Source organism: Equus przewalskii, unplaced genomic scaffold (assembly GCF_037783145.1).
Source record: "Equus przewalskii isolate Varuska unplaced genomic scaffold, EquPr2 ChrUn-5, whole genome shotgun sequence".
Taxonomy (NCBI): domain Eukaryota; kingdom Metazoa; phylum Chordata; class Mammalia; order Perissodactyla; family Equidae; genus Equus; species Equus przewalskii.
Window position 1 is genome coordinate 113,140 of NW_027228753.1, and position 26,323 is coordinate 139,462.

The 26,323-nt window shown below is 43.0% G+C and overlaps 1 protein-coding gene across 9 annotated transcripts in view; it reads right to left on the bottom strand.

The window, feature by feature from the left end:
* DDR2 (discoidin domain receptor tyrosine kinase 2) overlaps positions 1-26,323 on the bottom strand; it is a 152,836-nt gene that overhangs the window by 52,248 nt on the left and 74,265 nt on the right. For 4 of the 9 annotated variants that reach the window (XM_070608196.1, XM_070608193.1, XM_008533319.2 and 1 more), the window contains one exon: positions 1,563-1,671. The exons of 2 other annotated variants lie outside the window; for them this stretch is intronic. In XM_070608196.1, coding sequence (XP_070464297.1) covers positions 1,563-1,644 — 82 coding nt within the window. In that variant the 5' untranslated portion in view covers positions 1,645-1,671. Of the gene's footprint in view, positions 1-1,562; positions 1,672-10,313; positions 11,224-26,323 lie in introns of those variants that run through there. 3 more of the 9 variants (XR_011536874.1, XM_008533316.2, XM_070608191.1) reach the window with 3 other exon arrangements.

A 26,323-nucleotide genomic window follows, 5' to 3' on the forward strand; every position in this document is an offset into this window, starting at 1 on the left:
ACTCTCATACGCTACCATGGAATGGTCACTTAGGAAAATCGCTTTGGAAAACTGTTTGGTAGTATGTAGAAAAACAGAGCATATGTAACACAGAACCCAGCAATTCCACTTCTAGGTATGTATCCAAAAGAGTCGAGTATACACGTCTACCAAAAGACCTTTACAAGAAAGATTATGGGAGCTTTACTCAAAATGGGCCCAAATTGGAAAAGATCCAAATTCCTGTCCACAGTAGACAAGATAAACAAAATATTCAAACAAAGCAATATTACACAACAGTGAGAAAAAGTCATCAACTGCATGCAACAATATGGATGAATGAAAAGCCAGACACAACAGTGTATTTATGCATGATCGACTCCATTTATACAAAGTACAAAAACAGGCAAAACCAATCTATGTTGTTAGAAAGCAGAATAATCATTACCCTTGGGTGAGGGTGAAGAGAAGGGACTGGAAGGGAGCAAGAGAAGGGCTTATGAAGTGCTGGTAAAGTTCTGTTCCTTAATCTGGATACTGCTTAGATGGATGTGCTCAATTTGTAAAATTCATCAAATTGAGCACTTATGCTAGGTATACTTTCCTATATTTATATTTGTGGCAAAATGGAAAAATATGACTTTGATCATTCACCCTTCCCTGTCTTCAGACCTTTCCCATGTAATATTTTTGTACCCTCCCACTCTGACTTTGGGTTTGGCCACGTGACTTGCTTTGGCCAATGAGATCTCGACAAACATAACTCAAGCATTGGCTTGAAAAATGCTGCATGTTTCTGCTTCTGCTCTTGCTCCTGTGAAATTTCAATTAAAACATATCCATGCTAGTCGGCTGGAGCAGAACATAGCCAAGTTACCCCAGTCATCAGAACCAAGGCCATCCTAGATGAGCCAATAACCAGCTGACTCCCATATATATGCATGAACCTAGAGGAGACCAGTAGAATAACCCAACCAAGCCCAGACTAAATCACCAACTTTGCATGGGTTGTTAAACAGTATCACTGTGGTAATGGACAAGTGATAAAATTGTATACTTCAATTCAAAGTTAAAATATACATGTAATAAAAAAAATTGGGGGGAACAAAAAGATTCCTCTTAACACATCTATTTTCGAGCACGGTCACACCCTGTAGGAAAGAGAGACTGCCTCAGATCCCACAAGACCAGGGTCACCAAAGCATAACATGACATCCAAGTAAAATACAGGCCTAAGCCAGCCAAAAACAACTGGAAAACCAACCTGCAGAAGTTCTCCAAAGTATCTAAAAATTCTCTCTTTCTGTTTCCCAGAAGATGCAGAAGCAAATTGTTGCTTCTTCCACCTTCTATTTTTTAAAAATTCCCTTTTACTCCACCCTCCTCCATATCAGAAGCCCCCTAACAATACTCAATATGTCGTATAGAGAGAATATATTAGTTTCTGTTCCTACCATGGCCATGTTTCACTGTGGAAGTTAAAAAAGACCCTTTGGACCCCTTCTCAGGGCCTCTCCCAAGATAAGCTTTGATGGCTTGAGCATTCAGTCTTCTAGCATGTGGCTGAGCAATGGCTGTGTTACCTGGATTAACCTGAGCTTTTGCAGAACTCAAGATAGGCAGCAGCAGGAGCAGCACCAAGGGCATTCTGGGAATCAGGATCATCTCAGAAGATGGTGTTGGAACTGGAGTCTACAGCCCACCAAAAATGCAAGAAAACAAGAAAGAGAAGGAGAGGAAATGAGTGAGGCAGATACTATCAACATGAATGAACACAATTTGCACGATTATCTTTGTGTTCTGGCAGTGTTTATTTCTACACTTAGGACTTCAAATCATAGACTTTGAGGGTGGAATGGGACATTCAATAGTCACATAATGTAAGAATTTTCAAACTCTATTAGATCATACACTCATAGAATTAAAATTAGCAAAACTATAGGCAGGTAACAGTTTTACTAAGATAAATACTTACCCAAATTGTGAATAGTGATAAAGTAAAACTTACTCTTACGATGTTTTCATAATTGATTCCAATATTAAACCAAGAGAAACATTCAAAGACGTTAATGTGATGGCCTTTCAAATTTTCAATATTTATCTTGATTTATTAGTTCTGGAGTGATACCTATTTTTAAGTTTCCCCAGAATGATCCATGTGGTGAAGAGTTAAAGTTGAGACATCAGTATGAACTCTTGTTGAGCTTAATAGAGATACAGATGGTTACATATGGAAATATTTATAGATATGTGTTTATATATGGGTTAGTATGCATACAAACATCTCCTTGCTATATCAGCTGAGAGGGCCTAGAAGCAATGACACCCCACTACAATGAGCAAACCTAGCACTCAGATCTTGGTTTCTAATACCATTCTCCAATAAAAGGAACCAGGGTTCTTTGGAGATATGGCTGATTCCAGGACTAGGGCAGGAAATACACAAGATGAGCATGATGCATTTTTTAGTGCCAGAAACTGAGAAAGTATACACACAAAAAAATGATTCGGGTATGTCAAAAGGAGACACGAGCCAACTGAAAGAGTTCCCAATGGCCACAGCTGGAACAATTTGAGTAAGAAAACAAATAAAGTAGTATTGGATTATAACTCAAAGTATAAAATAAATATCTACAAGTCCATGTTGACATAAATAAATGATTGAATAAACAAATGGGGGAGAATAGACAAATTTCCCATGCAAAAGAATTCTAAATAATTTACGTAGATACTGTCTGCTCTTAAAGCACAGGAGGGAGCATAACCAACTTCCCTCCACTCCTTAAGTATGAGCTGCACATAGTGACTTTCTTCCAAAGAGTAGGGTATGCAATTGGACAAAGAAAAAGAGTAATTTTTCAGAGGAGGAACTTGACAAACACTACCTCAAACCAGGTGATCAAGGTTAACATCAACTTTGATAAGTCAATATTGATAGTATGTATCCTTGATATAATTTGATGAGAATGACACTTTCCCTCTGTGGTCTTCCTCTTCCAATCATGAGAAAAACATCAGACAAACCCCAATTGAGGGACATTCTACAAAATTCCTGATGAGTAATCCTCAAAACCGTCAAAGTCAGCAGAGACAAGGAAGTCTGAGAAACTGTCACCTAAGTGAGCCTAGGGAGAGATGATGACAAGGTGTAATATGACATCCTGGATGGGATCCTAGAACAGAAAAAGGACCTTAGGGGAAAACTGAGGAAACCTGAATAAAATATAGACACTAGTCAATAATAATGTATCAATATTGATTCACTAACTGTGACAAGTGTACTATACTAATGCAAGGTGCTCGGTTTCAGGGGAAACTGAGTGTGGGGTATACAGGAATTCTATCTACTATCTTTGCAATAATTATATAAATATAAAACTGTTTGAAAATAAAAAAATTATTAAATAAAAAGAAAGTTTTTTCCAGGTAACACTAATAATCAACCAAACATTGGATCCACTATTAGAAATAATATGTAATACAAAATTATAAAGAGAGAGAAATCCCTTTAAGCTGGGGTGATTGGAAAATGCTTCATGGAGAAATCAGCATCTGATCAAATTCTTGAAGGATGGGTAAGATTTTAACGGGCAATAACGAGGATGGAGTAAATAATAGGATGACATAGCTAAGACGCTTTTTTGAGGAAGCAGAAGCTGTCTAGGACGTTTTCTAGGCAGTAGAACTCTGACACACATGCACACCCGCCCCCACCAAGGTGGTAAAAAATATCAGATATTCAGATGGTTCTGTTTGAGAAAGAAGAAGCCAAAATTAATTAAATACAAAAGATTAAAGCAGCCCCCTGGTTGGGGGCAGGGGTGGGTGAGCCACAGACCAGAAAAGGGCGATGAGCATGGTTTCATGGCACTGATTTGGATGGGATAAAATACGTGTCTCAGTGTGCCTAGTCACTGCCAGCAGCAAGAACACAGTGTTTCCATAAATGAGTCCCCAAGCAAACATGCCCAGAAAAGGAAACACACAGGCAGATCTTGGAGACATTGATCTTGGCTGTAGTCTAGAACTAGCCCATGATCATGATCCAGGGCTGTCCTTCCACAAAGACCTGAGCTCCTTGTGAGCAGCCATTCAGCCTTGTGAGCAGGGCTGGGGCTAACCAGCCTCTCCCAGTAGCCTTTGATAGATGAGTCCTACAATTCCCTCTCTCCTGTGGCACCTTCCTCATGGGCTGTTGGCCATAACTTTCTCCCTTCCATAACCTTCCCCAGTGGTTCCTTCTACCAGGACTATCTCCTGCACCTTATCCCCTTCATGAAAACACACACTGAATTTGCCTCTCTTAGGTTCTCCATAAGATTGTCATTAAAGTATCCAGCTAATCATTAGCTTCAAAATGGCTCATTCGTTCTCTCCAAAGTAATATTTTATATCTTGTACAAAGTAGGTGCTCAAAGATGGTTTGAAACCGAGCTAAGTAGAACTTACTGGGAGCTCAAAAAATGTTAACTGAATTTCCTTTTGGAAGTTGTTAACTTGGTTTCAGGCGGCGAATCTCCAAAACCAGTGATTATTTCTGCTTTATTTGCTTAACAAACACAGAAGAGCCGTTAACAAGCCTAGAAGTACTATAACTATACCGTGAATATCTAACACATGCCAAGGACTATCTCAAGTAATATTCGCAGTAACCCAATGAGGTTTGTTTTCACCAATATGGTGACTGAGGAGGAAGAGGTCAAAACTGATCTGGTTACGCAGCTGAGAGGTGCCAAAACTCATGTGTGAACCCAGGGTTTGTGTTACTCCAAAATCCACACCGGTTTTTTCGTTGTTTGCTTTGTTTGTGTTTTCATCATACTACACTCTCCTTTGATCTGGCCTCTGCCTACCCCCCCTGAGCTACACTCCTGTTCCATCTTTCTCCTTCAGCCACATTGGGGCTTCTTTCTTTTCTTTCTTCCATTTTCTTCTGCCTCAGGACGTCTGCCAAAAAGTTTCATGTTCTCTTTGTCTAGCTCAAATCTCCATTCAAGGGTCACTTCCTCAGTGAAATATTCTCTGACTCTCAAGATTGTTACGTGCACTAAAAGCGTCTTACAATTTTTCTACAAAGAAATGATCGTAGTTTCTAATTATATATTCATTGCTGTATCATCTAATTAGCGTCTACTCCCCCATAAGCTCCGTGTTTATTTTACTCGCCATTCCATTCTCAACACCTACCAGAGCGCAGCATAAATATTTGCAGAATGAATTAATGATTGCCTTGAGCCACATATTCAGTGATTGCATCTGGCCCACTCTAAATTCCATACCCTAAAAGGAAGTATCCCCAAAGCTTATTATAAGCAGACATCACTCTTTTCTGCCCCTTTGAATGAGTCCTTCCAAGGGTGCAATATTTAAGCAATGTAACGTGAACAGAACCCATAAACACACATGAAAGAATTTCAAGGAGCTAGAAAGAGTCCTTCTCTATCCACTTCTTTGGTTAATAGTACAAATTCCTTTGACAGTTTATTCAAGCATTAAAAATAAAGCTCAAAATGCAAATACCCCTGGTCATGGCATATTCTTCCATTCATGCTTTTAGCAACTATTTTCTAAGTGTTGATTAGGTACTATTCTAGGTGTTAAAAAAAGGCAGAGAAGGAGCTTATAATATACAAGCAAATAAGTAACTAAATAAGAAATCTAAAGAAGTACATGTGCCGTGAAGAAAATAAAATGGAGTAATGTGATAGACAATAAGCGAGGCCTATTTTAGGTAAGGTGGTCAGAGAAGGCCTCTCTGAGTGTGGGATTGGCACAGAAATAGATAAACAGAACAATGAAGACGAAAGGTAACTCAGAAAAGACTCAAATATAAATGGGAACTTTATGATAAAAGGGGCATTTAAAATCAGTGAAACAGTTTATTTGTTCTCAAAAAGAAATAAAAGCATATCTGTACCTCATACAAAAAATAAAGAGCCCAAAATGTAAAAATAAAACCATAAAAGTATTTCAAGAAAATATAGGAGAATTTGCTATGAGCTAAAGATAAGGGAGGCCCAAATAAATAAGACATAGAAAACAGAATTTATAAATGGGAAGAATGATAAAGTTTTCCATCAAAATTCAAAATGTCTTTGAGACAAAAGACATCACAAACTTAACAGACAAGAAACAGGCTAAGATAAATATTTGAAATTTTATGACAAAATAGTTTCTGGTATAAATAATCTCTATAAATCATTATTTAAAAACTCCTGCAAAAATGGGCTAAGTAAATTAAAAGCACTTAACAGTGGAGACAATAAGATGCCAGTAACTTCTAAAAGTACTCAACCTCACTAGTGATCACAAAGACACACATTAAAGCCATCACTGAATACCAGTTTTATTCATCAGATTGGCAAAATTTTTGTGTGATAGTATGAAATTTGGCAATAATGTGGGGAAATGGATACTCCCATACTCTGCCACTGGGTGTATAAATTAGAAGATAATTTAAATTTAAAATGCATATACCCTATAATCCATATAGTTCACTTATTATTATTTACCCCCGAGAAAGACACATATCTGCACAATGAAGTATGCACAAAGTACTTTACAATGTTTTTTAAATTTTATTTCATGTGGTAAGAACACTTAACATAAGATCTACCAACTTAACAAATTTTTAAGTGTACAATACATTCTTGTTGACTGTAGGTACAATGTTGTACCTCAGATCTCTAGAATTTACTCATCTTGCTTAACGGAAACTTGATGCCTGAAGATTAGTAACTCGCCATTTTCCCCTCCCCTCAGCCCCTGGCAACCACTATTCCACTCTTTCATTCTACGAATTTGATTATTTTAGATATCTAGTATAATGGAATCATACAGTATTTGTCCTTGTGTGACTGACTTGTTTCACTTAACATATGTCCTCAAGGTTCATCAATCTTGTTGCATATTGCAGGATTTACTTCTTTTCAAAGGCTGAATAACGTTTCATTGTATGTATACACAAGGTTTTCTTTATTCATTCATCTGTTGATAGATATTTAGTTTGTTTGCACATCTTGGTCATTGTGAACAGCACTGCAACAAACAAGGAAGTGCTACTATCTCTTCAAGATCCTGATTTAATTATTTTGGAAAAATATCCAGAAGTGGGATTGCTGGTTTATATGGTGTTTCTGTTTTTAATCTTTTGAGGAACCTCCATAGTTTTTCCATAGTGGCTGTAGCCAACTTATCTTCAACAAGGGTACCAAGAATACCCAATGGAGAAAGGATAGTCTCTTCAACAAATAATGTTGAGAATACTGGATGCCCACATGCAAAAGAATGAAATTGGATCCTTGTCTTACACTACACACAAAAATCAACTCAAAACAGATTAAAGACTTAAATGTAAGACCTAAAACTTTAAAACTCCTAGAAGAAAACACAGAAGAAAATCTTCATGACATTGCTCTTCACGATGACTTCATAGCTATGACACCAAAAGCACAGATGACAACAACAAAAATAAACAAATGGGACCACATCAAACTAAAAATCTTCTGCACAACAAAGGAAACCATCAATAAAGTGAAAAGACAACCTATACAATGCGAGAAAATATTTGCAAGCCATATATCTGATGAGAGATTAACATCCAAAATCTATAAGGAGCTCCTATAGCTCAACAGCAAAAAACTAATAACTTGATTTAAAAATGGGCTAGGGACTTGAATAGACATTTCCCCAAAGAAGATAAACAAATGGCCAACAGGTATATGAAAAAATGCTCAACATTACTAGTCAGCAGAGAAATGCAAATCAAAATCACAATAAGATATCACCTCACACCTGTCAGGATGGCGATCATGAAAAAAGCAAAAGACAACAAGTGTTGGCAAGGATGTGGAGACATTGGAAACATTGAACACAGTTGGTGCAATAGTTTTTTTAAATACTAAAAACTTGGAGAAATTTCTATCAATAGGGGAATGCTATAAACTATGGCATATTCCTGCTGTGAAATACTATGCAGTGGTTAAAACGTATGAGTTAGAACCACATGTAGTTACATGGTTAGATGTCTATGACATATTTTTAGTGAATGGGCAGGTCACAAGATTTATGTAGAGCCCACTGTTTGTTTTTAGGATAGATACTCAGACTCACAAACATTTATATGTACATAAAAGAGCTGGAGGGTTAAACACCACACTGATAACAAGCTTCGCTCCAATGCTCGCATAGCATGAGAAGTGGGGATAGAGCAAGGAATGCTGGGAGATGAGTGTGGATGACAGTAGTTCCCTCAGAGATTGGAGTATCTGGCAGGGGAGATTGGGAATGGTGATCAAAAGGACACGCCAGCTTTATTAGTAATGCTTTGATTTTTGACAAGAAAAATATGTTCTTTGTTAACATCTTTTATATTGCTTTTTCTGATAAAAAACAATTCCTGGGGACAGTCTATCAGAATCTCGAGGGTGCTTTCCAACCAACCATGCATACCCCAGAGGTTGGAGACATGGGGGGGAATTTATATCTTGAGAACTGCTTGTGGGATTGAGAGAGATTATTGATTCGTACATCTTGCACATGAATAAAACTGAAGCAAAAAACAGTTGAGAAATGCTGCTTATACCTTACTCTCTTTTTTTGGAACGCTTGCACTTTAATGGATGCTTACAATGCATGATCACTCAGCTATACAACAATCCTGAGGAGAGAGATTACCACTTCCCTTCACGGAGCAGAAAAGTAAGGCCCGAGGTCACTTCACCCACAACCTAGATAGATTCACCTAGTCTGGCTGTTGTTTCTGATTCATCGCACTAAATTATCCATAGTTTGTTTACCCGTCTGTCTCTCAAGCCACACCATGAATCATTTAAGGTCAGGGATCTCCCTTATCTCTATATCAAAATCAGATTAATTTTTGACTTGCTTGGGTCACAAAACTAGAAAGAGACAGAGTTGACTCAATTCCAGTTCCTCCGACTCCAAGGGCAGTGTTTTCTCACTCACAGCCAAATATTTTCCACTCAAAGCCCAATATTTCCCAAGGAACATCCACTAATATATAGCTCAGTGAGAATATGTCCCTTGTAATGAAGAACCCACTTCCCTCTTCGCAGTCAAAATCCCCTCCCCTAGCCAAGCTGGATGAACATTCTAGATTGACTCCAAAGGGAGCCATAGCTCAAGACCTCCCCGATCTGACAGAAGATGTTTAACTTTCCATCTCAGGACTGCCCACAGCAGGATCCGGACAGGCTGTGGGTCAAAACCAACAGGGAAATCTGGAAGTAAATGGAAGGTCAGGCAGATGGGAGTGTGGCAAGAAATTAGCAAGAATGAAAAAAACCAGAATCTAGAAGGTAAACTTCTTATAAGTTATCTCGTACTTGGGTGAGCTTCCAAAAACCTCTTTCTGAAACATAGTGAGGGCCACATGATGGTGAAGGAGCAAGTCACCAGTCCATTTTGCCTGACATCATCCATTCTGTGGAAGAGTTCACACAAGAAGGGCTCATCCTGGTCAATCCTGTGCTTCCTGCAGCTCCAGATTATACACATCTGAGGACAGACCACACTCCTCTTTTCCAACTGCCTTGAAAAGTCAGACCATTTTCCCAGTAATAGGCTCTACTCTAGTGCTCAAATTGGATGATAAATGAGGATAGAGCATGGAAACTTGGGAGAGGAGAGCTGAAGTGACTCTTGAGCTGCTGAGTGAGAAAGGCCACCTCCCACTGCCGGGGATCGTGGAGGATGGAGCTCTCTGTGCTGGTGGAACAACACCCTTTCAGTGCTCCAAAACACAAGCCCTACTGCAATGTCTGTTTTTTGCTAGAGAATACACGTGGTAGATATAGACCGATAGATAGATGGATAGATGATGGACAGATAGATGTACACTTAGACGATGTTGATGTACATATAAAGAGAAACACTTTTACAAATGTAGCTATAATAGTTGATTGTATTTATTTGGAAAAACAGCATCATCATTTCCACTCGGTGAAAATATGGAAAGTAGGCAGAGCAGGCAACATTTGGGATCTTTTGCCCTAACAAGGTGGAAACTTTGAGTATCTCTGGTCCTCCCAAGCCCCTTATGAGTGACCATAACTTACAGATAGTAGGGTTCTCTTTTTCCCCCAAGTCTGAATATTAGCAAAAACTGTCCTTTTTCTCTAAAACAGAATTAGAGGTATATCCCACTTTAAGAAATGTCTGAACTTGCCAAACTCATAAATCATGAAATGTTTATCCATGTTACAGAATAACTCTTTGCACAAGCCTTCAGTGCTGGGCACCTTTGAATAACAAGTTTTCACACAGTACATTTAATACAACATTCAGTATACAAAAATGTTCCATCTACTTACCAAACTCATATATCATTGAGTGAGTCTCCACATGACAGAATACTTCTTCACTTAACAAAAGAATTCAGTGCTGGGTTCCTTTGAATAGCAAATCCTTCCGGTACACTCAAAACATGATTCAGTATACCTAAATCTAGTTTATAATCAACTTTTCAGGAATACAGCCTGTGTACAAAGCAGGGCACGTCTGATTTGGCAAATGGTCATTCTCCCAAGACAGTCCATCTTCCCAGATCCAAAAGCTAGAAACAATCTGAGGTGACCACCACTTCGGCAAAGAATGAAAATCACGGATTTCCTGCAGGAGTATTCACACTGAGCCTGTGATGGGGCCAGAGAGGAAGTGCCCACCCTCCTGGAAAATCAGCAGTGGCGGCTGGGGCCCCTCCACCGAAACACGAATAAACCTTCCCTGCAGGGAAGGGTGGAGCCCTGGAAAGGCTGGAGTGGGAAGAGGAAATGAAACAAAGGGACTTGGGTCAAGGTGGAGCAGAGACATGAGGTGCGGCGTGTGCACAAGTGCGAGTGGTCCTTGTGCTTGTAGCCAGACCCAGGGGTCTAGTGGTTACGATTCAGTACTCTCACCACCATCGCCAGGGTCTGTTTCCGGTCAGGGAACCACATCACCCATCTGTCGATTGTCATACTGTAGTGGCTGTGTTGCTGTGATGCTAAAAGCTATGACTCCCATATTTCAGATACCGGCAGGGTCATCCATGATTGACAGGTTTCAGGGGAGCTTCCAGACTAGATAGACAAGGAAGAAGGACATGGCCACCCATTTTCAAAAAAAATTGACCACGAAAATCCTGTGAACAGCAGCGGAGCGTAGTCTGATATAGCACTGGAAGATGAGAGGATGGAGCAAAAAGAGCCGGCAGGGTTCCACAGTGCTGTACACAAGGTTGCTAAGAGTCAGAATCCACTCGACAGGACTAATAACAACAAATTTGTGCATGTGTGCCTTGTAGATTAGGGCTTGGTGGAGAGAAGAAAACCCACATGATTTAGGGCCATATATTTTCATTCGAGGGCCATTAAGGGCATTCAAGCCTTATTTTTCCTCCCTGCTGAGTCATTTTCATTTCAGATTCAACAAATAGAAGGAGCAATCTTTGGAGTAATTAATACTCAGCAAACAAGTATGCAGAAATGAGCTTGGTTTTGGCAAGAGATGGACCCAAACACACACACACACACACACACACCCCCGCCCCCCCCACGGCCACCCCAAGCATCCTCATGTTTTATCTTGATTCCCAAGGATTTGTTGAAGTCTTTCTCATTCCCAACTTTCCTCTGGGAGTCCCGATCTCATCCTTCTCAAAATGTAACCCCTCTGTGCTGAGCAAAGGCCCAGAATGGCCCAATCTGTAAGTGTTTAAGCACACAGGACATGCCTCAGATGACCTGAGGCGACCCTCACTGCTCAGAGGGGGATAACAGCAAGCTCTGCTCCTGCCTTTGTTAGAAGCACACTTTGCTTCCCTCTCCCTCACTCTTTCCATCTGTAGAATGGAGACAGCTAGAGTTTGGCTTAGAGGTGGAGGGGAGAAAGAGCCAGACAGCTATCTCATTCTCTCACTCCCCATCCCGGAAGAAGAAAGGATGCTGAATGGAATGATTGTCCACAGAAGACACTCCCCCTGCCAGGACCACAGAACATTGATGGTGTGACATCGTTTGCCTGTTATCTTTTCTGATTATAAACACTAGGGATGTCAGATCTAGCGTCTTCATGCAATTAGTGGGAGGAAGGCGGAGAGTAAATACAAAGTGAAGGCAGAGCATTTTCCAAACAGAAAATGATCTGTTAGAAGCTTTACAATTCAGTATCCCTGAGCCAGCTAAGACCTTGGGCAGGTCATTTAACCTTGCCGAGCGCTACAATACCTGGCTCTTCACAGGGATATTTTACTCCCATCCCTGACTTCCGTTATCCCGCACATGGCATCTTTCCCACTTAGCCTCTCTGATTTTCGTCCTCCATCTCACTCTCTAACTCAGGTTCCTCCGACCCTGACGCATATGCTGGTGAGCAGAGGGCCACCTGCATGCCTTATTGGGCACAGGAGGTCAGCATGAGGGCCTATGGCCAGAGTGTCTTGGAGATTACGAAAGAACGATGCTAGTCTCCAAAATTATAGACCCACAACAGTGAAAACTTGAAGGAACCTGAGAGCTCATCTTTCTCAATTCTCTCAGGCTAAAGGTGAGGAAAGTAAGGCAGCCCAAAAAGCAGAGAGGCTTCCCCACAGGCAACAGCTGGTCAAAGGCAGGGCCAGGCCTCTGGTCATCCAGCCTAGCACTTGTTCTCTCATCACACTGCCTTTCTTGGCCCAACCTTCTGTTTTTCCTTCCTAAATCTCAGAGCACACACACCTTCTTTGGGCCCTGTCTGTCGCAGATAACTGATTTCTTTTTCTTTTTCTCCCCAAAGCCCCAATGCATGGTTGTGTATCCTAGTTGTGAGTCCTTCTAGTTCTTCTATGTGAGCCACCACCACAGCGTGGCTACTGACAGATGGGTGGTGTGGTTCCATGACCTGGAAGCGAACTTGGGGCACCTAAGTGGTGAGAGTGCCAAACTTTAACCACTAGACCATCAGGGCGGGCTCACAATAACTGATTTCTTTAAACTATAGTGAAGTTACTTGGAAAAATCTCTATGGTGGTTTTCAAATGTGACCACAAATTTTGTGACACTGTCCCCTTGAGAGCCAGTATTTAATTTCCCTCCTCTTGAATATAGGCTCTAACAAAATGAATACAGTAAAAAAAGCGATGGCTGTGAAACTTCAGAGCTAGTCCCAGGAGGTAATGTACTTCCTCTTGACACTCTCTGTCTTAGGATCGTTGCCCTGGAAACCCAGCTGCCATGGGGTGAGGGAGCCCAGGCCACATGGAGAGCCCACGTGCATGTGTTCTGGCCAATGGTCCTAGCTGAGGTCCCAGCGGAAAGCAGCAGTAACTCTCACACTCGTGAGTGAGGAAGCCTCTCAGATGACTCCAGCCCCAGCTACCATCTGCAGCAACCACAGGAGAGGCCCTGAGCAAGAACAGTCTAGCTGGGTCCAGGCACCACAGAAACATGAGAGAGAATAGCAATAATGTGATCATTGTTGTTTTAAGCCACTAAGTTGTGAGGTGCTTTATTACACAGCAAGAAATAACTGGAACAACCTCCTTGAGTAAGGCATAGCCTCCCACAAGCATAAGTACTGGTTTTTGAACATTGCCTAGTTTTTTCTCATCACCATTCTGTCCATTGCCTCAAGGCCTAGAATGAAGACTTAGGCCATGAAGTGAACGGGTCAAATGGAAAACAATGGTAAGCAAGAGATGCATCTCTCTCCTTAATCCTAGAAGTGAGTTTAAAGACAAATGGTGTCTACATAAAAGATGCCTTTCCCTTGAGGGCTCAGTGGCGAATCCAGAAGCAGCATCTGACTCAGCGGATCACCCCTTCCTGCGGCCTCTGGGACCCTGCAACCCATACTCTGCCTCCTACCTCCCCGGCTGCTCCTGCTCAGTCACCTTGTCCAAAACCTGACTTGCTGGATTTGAATCATGTCTCCTCCTCCACCAGATTTGTGGACCTGGCCACGCACTTGAACCTTGGCACCTCTCTTTCCTCATCTGTAAAGGGTAATAAAATAGTCAAGAACAACAATACGAACTCTTTGTCTTTGACCAGCACACTGAGCTATGCTGGGTACATCCTGTGAGTGATGCTGTCTCTGGAGAAAGTGACTGGTCGTGTATTCAGTCATTTGGAAGTCATGAAAAACTCACGTGCTTAACTATGCACCAGCACAGCAGAAAACAGCCTGAGGCTGAGGAGAGCCTGGCAGTGGCCACATCTATCGGGACAGTGATGTGATCACACAGCTTGCTCGAGTGCTGTTCTGTCCCTGCCTGTGAGAGGGCATGTGCCCCAACAATCTTCCAATCCAGCTATCCAAAGCTTGGAGGGCCAAGAGCTTCTTATGGCCATGACATTTCCAACAGGGACACCCTACTCTTGGGGTCCATGGCCCTGCTGGGCTCTTAAGAACCCATGGCTCTATCAGGCTGCTTACTTTTTGCACAATCCCAATCAACATGGGCTTGAAGCATCTCTGGGACATGAATAAATTCTCTCTCATCCAGCCATAGGAAACCCTCCTAAACCCCAGAGGGCATCAGTGTGATGCCAATGAACTCTGCTTTCTGTTCCCTGCAGGAGGAGCCATCCATGGAGAGAGACTTGGATCCACTTTCCCAGACTCCAGCCAGGGCCTGCCCTTTCAGCAGAGCAACATATTCATGGCCTCTGGAAGATGAGGGCTAACCCCGGCGTTTTTATCATAAAGAGACAGGAGATCCCTCAAATTCTCTGAGACCATCAGGTGAAGGAGGCAGCGAGGATTTCACCTCTTAGGGCTTGCCACCATATTCTGTGGTGAAAACTTCAACAATATGACAGGTCAGGCACTTCTAAAATAGCCAGACACTAATAAATCTCTGAGTTGAAGGATACTTTCTACAAAAAGTATAAAATAGTGTCACTATGTAAATTAAATGAGATGGTGCATAGAAAGGACTTATAGCACAGTGCTTGGGAGAGAGTAAGTGCTTATCAACATGTAGTTATCAGTGGTGGTATTATGAATAGAATGGTGCATAGGAAGGAAAAAAATGTCAGTAGTCTGGGTGACTGGGCATCTCTTGTGAGCCCAGCACAGGTGGAAGCAGTACAACAAAAAAGCACTAATCTTAGTCCTTGCCAGGAAGATATTTACATGACTGAAATATGCGAACATTTGGAAAAACAAAGACAGCGGGCAAGCAAGTTCATGCCAGGCCATGGCTGCAAGGATGATGTGACGGAGGAGGAGATATACAAGTGGGCCTGGACAAATAATCAACTTTAGGAAAGACCAAGAAGGAAAAATGCTAAATAAGGAATCACAAAAACTTGCTAAGTTTGAACATCTTGGCCAATGGAAGAGGCAAAAGGCCCAGAAAGACCTTTAAGACTGAGAGAGAAAGCAAAAGAGAGAGAGGAATTCAGAGCTGACCAGCCCGTTCTCCATCCCCAGCAAGTCCTGACACTTTGGTGACCCTCTCAAGGATTTAGAACATCTTCTTAGACTCTAAAGTGTTAGGAAAAACAATCAGGGCAAGGACACGGAGCAGTAATTCTAAATTCATCTTCCCACTTCTCTCTGACCTTAGGGATGACAGAGCAAAGTGGAAGATGTGGTGTTATATGACAATTGGCCCAGGACATAGAGACACTAAGAGTGAAGGCTCATGGACCCCACCGCCTTGGACAATTATGGCTCGGGAGTTCCTGCCCAAATCCCAAAGCCTGAAAGCCACATTCAACAGTTGGGTTAGGACCAAGTGTGTGGGATCCCTTTCCTGGTCCCTACCCCTTCCTTCAAGCAAGTCACTCCCTCAGCACCTGCAGCTTCTGCAATCCTTGTCAAAATAGTAACGTCACCGATCAAAAAGAAATTCAGCCTCTTACTCTTTCCATTTCATGCTTCCTTCACATGGCTGGCTGGACATTCCCTTCTATGTTACTTTCACTGGAAGCCTCTAAACCAAGCAATGCAGAAAACGTAAGTTTCTTTAAGGCTCTGGAACATCTGCAGACTCCATCTTCCTTCAGAAGATTCCACTTGAGTCATCAGTGCCTGGCATTTACTCTTGACGTGGAAAGAGCCTCCTCTCTCCAACCTGCCAGGCCTGCTCCTGTCAACTTCCTAGCCCAGCTCAAAGAGGCCACATTGCCAGGGCCAAGTGTGGGACCAAGGGCCTGCCCAATCCCAGCCTCAGGGCTTCCTCAACCTCAGTCTCAGAATGTTCTTGTTGGGAGCATCAACTCCACCTCTCCCACAGAAAGACTCAGGCCGACCAGCTCCTTCAGACATGAGCTCATACCTTTGCCTCTTGTCACCAAGTATAGACATGGTTTCCTTCAAACTCTTGTTCTGAGCTCCTCTCTGACTCTCCCCATCCCACCTTTGGGCTCAGATTGGTCTGGAGATATAAATAGATATGAATACAGCATTTGTCAGTTGTAATATCTCTATGAAAGCCCGCCTCTCTAGTTAGGCTGTCAAATCCTGGAGGGAGAGACCTTGTCATGCTCTTCTTTACCTTCTCAGTACAGAGCACAGAGTCTGGAGATAATCGTGTTGATTATCTGAACATCTTGAGTGAGCGAATGGCTGACCTGAATGGTCTGCAGTGTCCAGGCATGGCTGTTGTTCTGTTCGTCTCACTGCTAGGAGTTGAGAAGGTGGAGTACACAGGTTTTTTTCCGCTGGGCTCTTACCTCTTTGGCATATCTTCGGGGCCATAATAATCTGTCTAGTCTCCCAACTCCATTGCACCTACCCCAAAACTTAGCAGATATCATATAGTGACATAGCTCCCTAATTGTGCTTGTGTATGCATAGAAATCTTGTCTCCTCAACAAGTCTGTGAGCTCTTTAAGGGCAAGAATATTTTGCATCTCTCAGCACTTATGAGAGAGATGATAGAGCACTTACTATATACCAGGCAGTTTGCTAAGTTTCACATTAATTTTCTTATCTTGTCCTCATAACAACTCTATGAGGTTATTATCATCCTTATTTTGTAGATGAGACTGAGACCCAGAAAGTAGATCATTTGCCCAAGATTACACAGGTAGAAACCACAATGGCATTCAACCTATGGTTGTTATGGGATGGTTAATATGGCTTCGGGTGTATGCCCTGCCATGTTTTCCCAACCCGCCTCTACCACCAGTCTAACAGGGCATTCTTATAGGGCACAAAGGTATGCGCAGCTCTACTCCACTTGCAAGATTTCTGTCACATGCCAGTGTGTGAATCTGACTTTAGGAGGGACTTCCCACCTGGCTCCATGGTGCTCATTGTTTCCCACTGGCTGACCAGGAGACCCTCAGGTACCTGACCTCAGAGCTGGTTTTGGGAGCACAGCATCAGACAGCTCAATGTCCACACCTGCCCCTTCCCCTCACGCTCAAACTCACACACACAGGCAGTTCAGGGTGGTAGAACGGTCTGGAAAGGGGCAGATGTTTCCATGGCACTTAAAGCTTAGACAATTTGAAGGGCCCCCTTTATTAAGAAATATAATATAAAATTACAAATACAAAATTAGGTTCAGGGCCTCGGGAGGATCTTGAACAAGTGAGGAAGGCAGAGGCAGAAGCTTCAGTCATGGACAGCAAATCCACCATGGGACCTGAGTTCCAGTCAGCTCTGCCACTAACCACTCTACTGCCTGCGCAGCGATCTCTTTCCCTGAATGGGCTCAGCTCCCTCTTTATTCAAACGAGGGGGTTAAGATGAGTGGGAACGGAGGAGCTCTGAGGCCTCTCTCAGGCCTAGCACTCAAAATTCTGTCAGCCATGGTTCCGCTTTCCCAGGCTCACCGCAACATAACAGAGCTGCCCCCTGATCCGGGAGGCAATCTGCTCCTCCCTGAAGCCCAGGCACATACTGTATTACAGTAATGAGAGCTTTGGTTGCTTTAAATATCACAAAACAAAAACAACAGGCAGCCCTGCTTCATCATCACTCCTCATCCAGACCACAGAGGAGAGAGGCCAGACCGAGGCCAGGGCAGAGATGGCGAGAGAAGTCCACATAGTCCCTTCAGGAATCCATTGGCTTGTATCTGGAGAGAAAATCACCAATGGCAGGGGTTGTTAAGAGCCAGTCAGAGGGAGAGCCTGCGAGGTCACGCTGGGACAAAGAGGCCCTAGCCATAGGGAGATTGGAGATCTGGGCCCTGGATCCACCAGAGTTGAGCTGGTGCCAAGCCTGAGGCTGCAGGAACCACGGTCTTTCACCTCTGGGAGAGCCAGAGAAGTCCAGCCAAAGGTCTCCACAGAAAGGAGGCTGGTCTCCCCCTGGGTCCTGGGAGGCATCCGCAAAGCAGAACAACAAGCATCAATCAGAAGGGGAGAAGCCACAGGCAAAGTGGAGAGGACTGGAACGAGACGCTTTCTCCCTCAGGGCTTCCCCCAAAGCCAGAGGACAAATCTTCAGGGCAATGTGGCAGCCCCCACAAGGTGAACTCCTTGAAGCAAGAATCACGCTGCTCTGCTCACCACAGAGAGTCTCTAGCAAACTTATATTCTGTAAAATGGCCCGTGGCTGTTCAGAGGCCTTATCGGATATTTGGTTGATGTCAGTACGCGTTAAATCAGGGTGAAGGGCGTGAACGTAAGCATCCTCGAAGTAGACAGCGAGAAAGGCCCATACGCATCCTCATCCTGCGAGTCTGGCTCTTCTGCCCCTTACAGCTCTCAGGTTGCTTGACTCCACTGCTCCAAGGCATTCCCCAGTACTTAGGGAGTAGGGCGTTTATGTCAGGACAAACAGGGCTTAGGGACAGGGAAATGCCCTTTCTACACCACGGCCATCCCATGCCCTGAACCCTCCAATACATGGTGCCTCCACCAGAAAAGGAAGTTGAGGAGATTTGCCAATGATTTGGTATATTGGCAAATCTGACAGCAAATACTCATGGGTAACTCCCGAGCTTTAGTTCTTTGCAGGATGAAGCATCTCAATAACCACGTCAGTCAGACATTTTACAAGGGAAGTGGAAACGCGAAGTCAAATGAAGGACTGAGTTCCTCTTGCCAGGATCCTGCCCAGCGGTAACTGCAGAAACGTGCATCGAGCAACAGGATCCAGTGGCAGGTGGTTTCACCAATCCCGCGGGGATGCCTGCATGCTCACAGAGGATAGAACCAGGCTTGAGAAAGACCAGGAGACTCAGGATAACGCTGGGGTTGACTGGAGGTGGAGAAGCTACTGCAAAATCCATTAAACGTGAAAGCCAGGATCTGGAATACCTGGTTCCTAGCACACAGGCTGGCCTGCACTTGAATTTACACTCCATGAAGGCAGAGATATTATCTCTTTTGATCATTGCTGAATCCCCACCACCTAACACAGCGCCTCCCATGGAGCTGGTGCTCAGAAAATATTTGTTGAATTAATGTCCCGTACGTGATCAACAACCTCTTATTCCCTTCTTTACATTCTTAATCTCTTCTGTCTCAGGAACTTAAGCTGACAGTGGGTTTGGGGTCCGTTTGCCACCTGTGGCTGGTACTAAATGGACAATACTGTTCAGGAGCACACCTGTCTCTCATTTTCCACCTGGTCTTCCACCTCCACCTCCTGCCTCATACTCACCACCCTTCCAATGAGAACAACATAATAGCACCTTCTCCATTACCTTCCCTTCTCTGAGCTCCTCACTGATCTTGATTACATTCTCCCTTGGACTGGAAGTTAATTTTTTCATATGATTCAGTCTTGTCTCTATTTTTATCCCATTTATATAGTGCCAACTATATTTATCTCATTATAAACTCACCGAGATCAGAGACTGAGTTACACATTCATTGTAGGCACCCTGTCACCCAACACCATGCTTTAACAGATCTCTGAACAAACCTTACAGACTCTCTTTCCCAAGATACGACTTCCCTACTGCTACTTAATTCCTCATTACTCAATCTGAGCTTTTTCCCTTAAACATCTTCCCAACTTTCAAAAGGAAAAAAGGCTTTAAACACTAGTTAACCAGCATTTACTGAGAACTTATTACATACCAGACAATGTGCTAAGTGATGAAAAAAGAAAAGATACACACACACACACACACACACACACACACACAATATAGATCAGAAATGCCACAGTTTGTCTCTTTCTCTACTAAAGCCAAGGGAGTTAGCTGGCTGAGTGGTTTAGCAGAAACAGTATCTGACCAGCCGCTCAACTAATGGTGTAGCCTTGGACAAAGAAAATATTCTCCCTGAGATTCTGTTTCTTAATCTGTAAAACAGAGAGGAGGACTGCCAAGGACATGCCCTCTCTCATATTCTGTTTCTGCCGGATAATGAGCAGTACCAAAGTCCATGTGATTAAATTCTGTGGTAGGGAGTAAAAGCACTACAGCTCTTGAAAGGAGAATAAGATCCGTAAGATTGAAATAGTTAGGAAGTATTTAGTACTGCATGTGGAAGCACCTATTCTCAAGCCCACATCCACAAACTACATGCTCAGAGACTTTGGTAGTGACAGACATCCGACAGTCTATACTCAGAGTCACACGTATGAATCTAGTTGAGTAGACAATCTTGACACAATCGAGAGTGAATACGAGACTTTACATCATTCTCGGTCTTTTTTGTTTTTTTTGAGGAAGATTAGCCTGGAGCTAACTACCGCCAATCCTCCTCTTTTTGCTGAGGAAGACTGGCCCTGAGCTAACATCCATGCCCATCTTCCTCTACTTTATATGTGGGATGCCTACCACAGCACGGCATGCCAAGCAGTGCCGTGTCCACACCCGGGATCTGAACCAGCGAACCCCGGACTGCCGAGAAGCGGAGTGTGAGAACTTAACCACTGCACCGCTGGGCCAGCCCCTCGGTCTTTTTGAACTCACCGGTTTCATGGGCTGTAAATAGAATGTAGTTTTATAGCTGCAGGATAAAGAAAAGGACTAAAGAGTGTCTCTCTTTGCTCCAGCTAATGGGAGAAGTCAAAACTTTTCAAAGGAGAACGGAAAAAATAATCCAAGAAGGAAGGCAGAATGATAATAGTTGCAAAGAAGCAAAGATAAGGAATACGATTTAGTACTTTATGCACAATAATGCCTGTGTGATGAGAATGCTGGGAAGGAAAATAAGACAGAGAGGAGAAAGAGAAGAACTCGAAATTGTACAACTGGGACTAACAAGTAGAAGGAGACTCCCCTCAGAGAGGGTGTGTTGGGCTTTGTGGCAAGGAAGCAGAACCTCCAGGATCCACAGGTTCAAGGAGCTTAATACACTCCCAATGGGAAGAGGGGAGAAGTCGTTTCCCTACGAAGACAACAAGAAGATTCACTGAAGGACCTTGGGATGTTTCACCTGGCAAAAAGAAGACTCCACGAGGAGCTGATGGTCTCCAAATATGTGATGCACTGTCCTGAAGCAGAGGGATTCAGACCATACAAGAAAGCTCCACAATCATAACACTGGAAGTCACAGAGAGGCAGATTTCAACCAAAAATAAGAGGGAACATCCTAAAACTCAGAGCCATTCAAAATTGGGGTATGCTTCTTTGTGAGGGTACAAGCTTCCCATTAGTGGAAGTGTTCAAGTAGAGGCTACATAATCATATTGTTTAGGGGAGTGCAGGAAAGAGTCCTTTTCTATCCAGGAGACTGGGCTAGCTAATTTCTGAAATCCTTTCCAATTTTAATAATCTATGTGTCTGTTCGTCGGAGGGCAAAAACAACGTAACCTGACACAGAGGACAGAGAGGTACTGATGAATTGAAAGAACTACTTATTCATACTGCTACAAATTTGAAGCCTCACATAATGATAACTTATGGCCCAAGAGTCATGTGGCTTGTAGACACATTGACACTCTCACATGCTCACAATACATCCACGTGCAGACGCCAGAGCTGGTCATTGCTACTTTCTGTCTAATGCATATGCCATCTGGTTCCTATTCTGTGGCAAAAGGAGCATATCAGGACTATGCTCTAGCATAGCTAAACTGTTTAAAGCAACTTTGAGCTTCAGTCAGATTTGAGATCCGGAGGGCAAAACTGATCACTTTTCCAAGAAAATGTGGTCAGCCCATTTAATGCCACTTAATAGTCGTAAAGAATAATTACATCTACTGTGGTCAGTCATAAAATCCTAGCTATTCAAATGTTTTAATCTATGGACATCCGTTGGTAAATTACCTGTGTTTTTCAGCTCCTCCTCTCATGTCCTGGTCTCCCCAAATCCTAAATTATTTATCAGGGTCTTGAATACCATTGAAACATAAGCCAACACTGCTCAGTGTTTCTCCTATTTCATTTCACTACAACATACATAGAAGACAGAATATGGGAGAGAAAACACTGGTTTAATTACACAGCATATAGTTTCATTTTCTATCTCTACCCAGTAGCTGTAAGCAGTTTGAGAGCATGGACTCTGGCCTGTTCCCCAGAGTGCCCTGCAAGTGATTAGTGACTGAGTAACATTTCATAGCTGCATCTTCTCAAGAATATCTCCTTCAGTGGCTTTTCATCACCCCAAATTCCAATATTAGAGTCCCAAAGTTCCACTGCTGCTAAAATTTTGGTTAGAATGCACATTCTAACATGTTTAGTAAAAGAATGACCCAACCCAGGCATGCTCATCCTTCTACATGACTACTTTCTCTTGTGTACAGGTTTGCTTGTACACCAGGGTCCCAAGTTGAAAATAATATGCTAAAAATTCCAAAGGCTCAACACTATCCATGTAATCCTGAGTCCCAGAGTCTCAGGCTGCCCAGGAACAAAATATTCCCCTGGGTGTGAATCTTCAATATGGCACTCAAATAAGTTGCATGATATCCTTGACATAGCTTCCTGAAAAAGGATATGACACACAAAAGTATCTAGCCTGTTAGCCATAGGACTCACAAGCTCCTGAGCCTGGGGATAGGATCCAGGACTGATAAGAAGGGGCACATTTACCCAGAGAGGCAGAAGACATTGCTGCCAGTGGGTGCCAGGATGTTGCTACTGCATGTCAAGTGAGGGGGGAGCTAAGGATGAAACAGGAAAGCAAATCATTAGGTTAGAATACTGTAATATTGGAAGCAAGAAATGTGGTGAGAGACAGGCTCAGGGCAAAGTCATTTTCACTGCAAATGTGCTGGATGCCACTTCTGTGTGGTCCACGGCAGTTTAACGAAGCTCTGTCATGAGTAACAACATTTGTCTAAAAATGCTTGTGATTATGGTCATGGCATACATAGATTTCACTTTCCTGACTAATTGAGTCACAAACCAACTGATATAACAGGACAAGGTGAAAACAGAAGCTAATTAGGAGGAAGAGCTTTCTGAGTGTTATTTAAACTGTTTATTCACAAATCCAAAAAAAATTTGGCACTTATGTCTAGGAATTTTACCATAGAACTTTGGCTCTCATTCTTATACCCATAGTATTATGAAATTAAAACTAGATTTTCAGGGGCCGGCCCCATGGCCGAGTGGTTAAGTTCGTGCGCTCCGCTTCGGCTGCCCTGGGTTCGGATCCTGGGCGCGGACATGGCACCACTCATTAGGCCATGTTGAGGCGGCATCCCATATGCCACAACTAGAAGGACCCACAACTAATGTATACAACTATGTACTGGGGGGATTTGGGGAGAAAAAAGCAGGAGAAAAATAAATTGGCAACAGTTGTTAGCTCAGGTGTCAATCTTTAAAAAAATAAAACTAGGTTTTCACTTGTATAAAATTGATGGTATTCGTAGAAATAATGAGTGGTTCTTAGAGAAAGAGAAGAAAAATGAACTTAAGAGAAGTTGAATACACGGAAGTTACTCTACATTTTGCTTTTATTTTCTCAAGCTTCAAATGGACCAAGCAAGAATAAGAATGGCATAACGGTATCCAGCCACCAGATGGACAGTTTGTAGGAACCAGATCACATAATCACTTTTAGCCTCAAACTGTTCTCCAACAACACTCCATAGTCTTCAAAACCAATGTTCATAAAGGTAAACAATCCCAAAGTAGAGCAACTATGATAGTTTTTCACAGAAATTGAGTTTGCAGCGCAGGAAAGGGCAAGCACAATTTCTTAGATGAGTGATATTGGGGAAGTGGGAGAAGGGTCCAGAATTAATGTAGAATTGAAATGATGAATGCAAGCAGAATCAACATAGATCTTATGAAGGCAATCATCAAATCAGTACACCACCCAGCAACACCAGTGTTTAGAATTATAATGCTGATGAGATATTTCAATGCGATTCAGCAAACAGTTTTTGAGAAGACATTGAGAAATCCAAATGCCTCTAGTCAGTTCTCAAAATCTCCTTGCCCTCTTCCCACGTTCACAGGCATCATGGCACACTGACATAAGTCAGCAGTCAATGTTAACCTTCTCCTGCATATCCTGCCATGGGAGCATCCTGTTGCAGATAATCATGGTTAAATAAGGATCTGGAAAGCCCCAGAGAATATTGTCATAGTACCCAAAACTCCCAAAAGATTACAGATTAAAATCTCCTCACCCTATGAATCAGAGCAATTTCAGGCTTGGGAGAACCTACTGATCTCTCCTCCTTTTCCTCTGAAAACCCCCAGGACAGGCTTCTAGGAATAAAGTACATTCTTAAGAGGCCATGACATGTGGAAGAAGCCCTCCAGATCCAGCAAAGGAAACAATTAGGGAGGAGCCCTCTAAACGGCTCCTCAGACTCCTCTGTAGTTTGAAAGGAGAGCTGTGAGTTGCAGGGTGCCTTCCAGCCTCCCAGCAGACATCTTCTGCTGGTGGGAACATTCCTTATGGCCACCTTCTCCTGGCCCTGAAGATGCTTGAGCCATGCCCACACAGCAGGAGCTGGAGGAGAGGCAGGCAGAGGATAGCCCGACCCTAATCAGAGAGCTGGATCTCAACCCAGCTTGAGATAGGCACTGTTCCTCCCTCTCCCCTGAAAATTAATCACCATGGCACATGGAGAGTGAAAATAAAGGAGAAGGAAGGGGGAGTTAACTATATTCTCTGTGCTGGGCTGGCCTGAAGGGGCAGCAGGATTAGGCACCTTGAATGAGGCACACGTCATTCCCGCTCTGATGCTTTGAACAGCCTCAAGTGTGAACACGGGAAGGGGCGAATCCCCTCTGGTAAGCAGAGCATCTACCTGGACAGCTTCTGAAAGCTGAATCCCTGGGCTGTTCTGCTTGTACACAGCATCCCACAGAGCTTTGATATTTGTCTGATCTTTCTCCCTTCTCAACTATCCTACCTTCTCAGTTTCCCCCTCAGTCGGCTGGCCCAGTGTTGAGTTTCATTCAGCAAAGTGTTCTAAGGGGACAGTTCTAATGCACAGAGACGAGAAGATAAATTGCAAATATCAGCCACCAACAAATTAATAGATTCTATTTTCAGTCTCAAAGGGAATTTATTGGGTTGGTAGCTGCTATCTTTATGATCAATAAGTACAGATTCTCAGGAGTAGAAATGGATTCCTTTAGCCCATCTGATGAGACAAGCCCTCCTTCTACAACCAGAGCAGGCAGGAGAGCTCAGTGGGTGAGCCACAGGCTCTGGAACCAGGACGCTTGGCGTTAAGTCTCAGCTCGGACCTTTACAAGCTGTGTGATTTTAAGCAAGTTATGTAACACTCGTGCCTCAGTTTCCTCCTCTAAATAATGAGTTGCTAACAGCAGGACTCCCCAAAAGGACCATCACGAGGAATAAATGAGTTAAAACTTAGAACAGTGCTTGGCCTTAAGCCTTAGCTGTTATTATTACAACTGGAGCTGTTTAAACAACTGGAGCTCGTCTCATTTCATAGTAAATATATTTTGATTACCCCTCCTATGTGGCTCGGGCTCATATGTATTAAATAATCATGACATTGCAACACCTTGGCAGCAAAAACAAACATACTAGAAACAAACAGAAAGCCCCACATCCTTTGCTCTAACAAGAAGAAGTCCAGGTTAGCATGCAAAGCTGTCAGATTCTCTCCGTCCCTGGAATGTATTTCTCTGAGTAAAGCTAATGCTACATTCATTAGAATCTTATAGAGATATTTAAGCTTTCAGCAAATGACTGTGTGAGATTCTGCAGTTTCAATTACTTGCCAGGGGGTTCTCATGACTTGAATTTTATGACCTACCCAGGAGACCACTTTGACTCCAATCATTGAGCTCTCCTGGGAGGCAGCCCCTGGTTGTTCTTCAAAACTGTCTCTAATTCTATCTTTTCTAAGAAACACACACTCTCCCCAGTAAGCCTAATCCATGAATTCTATGAAGTTCAACAAACAAAGGAACAGAGAGAGTTGCTCATAAATATGTCATTACTTCTCTACTGGGCTCTCTCCCGCCCAAGATGATGATCAGACTCCAGACGCATGTGTCCCCGTCAATTCCACCCCACCCCACCCAGAGTGGTGACGACGGGGGGGA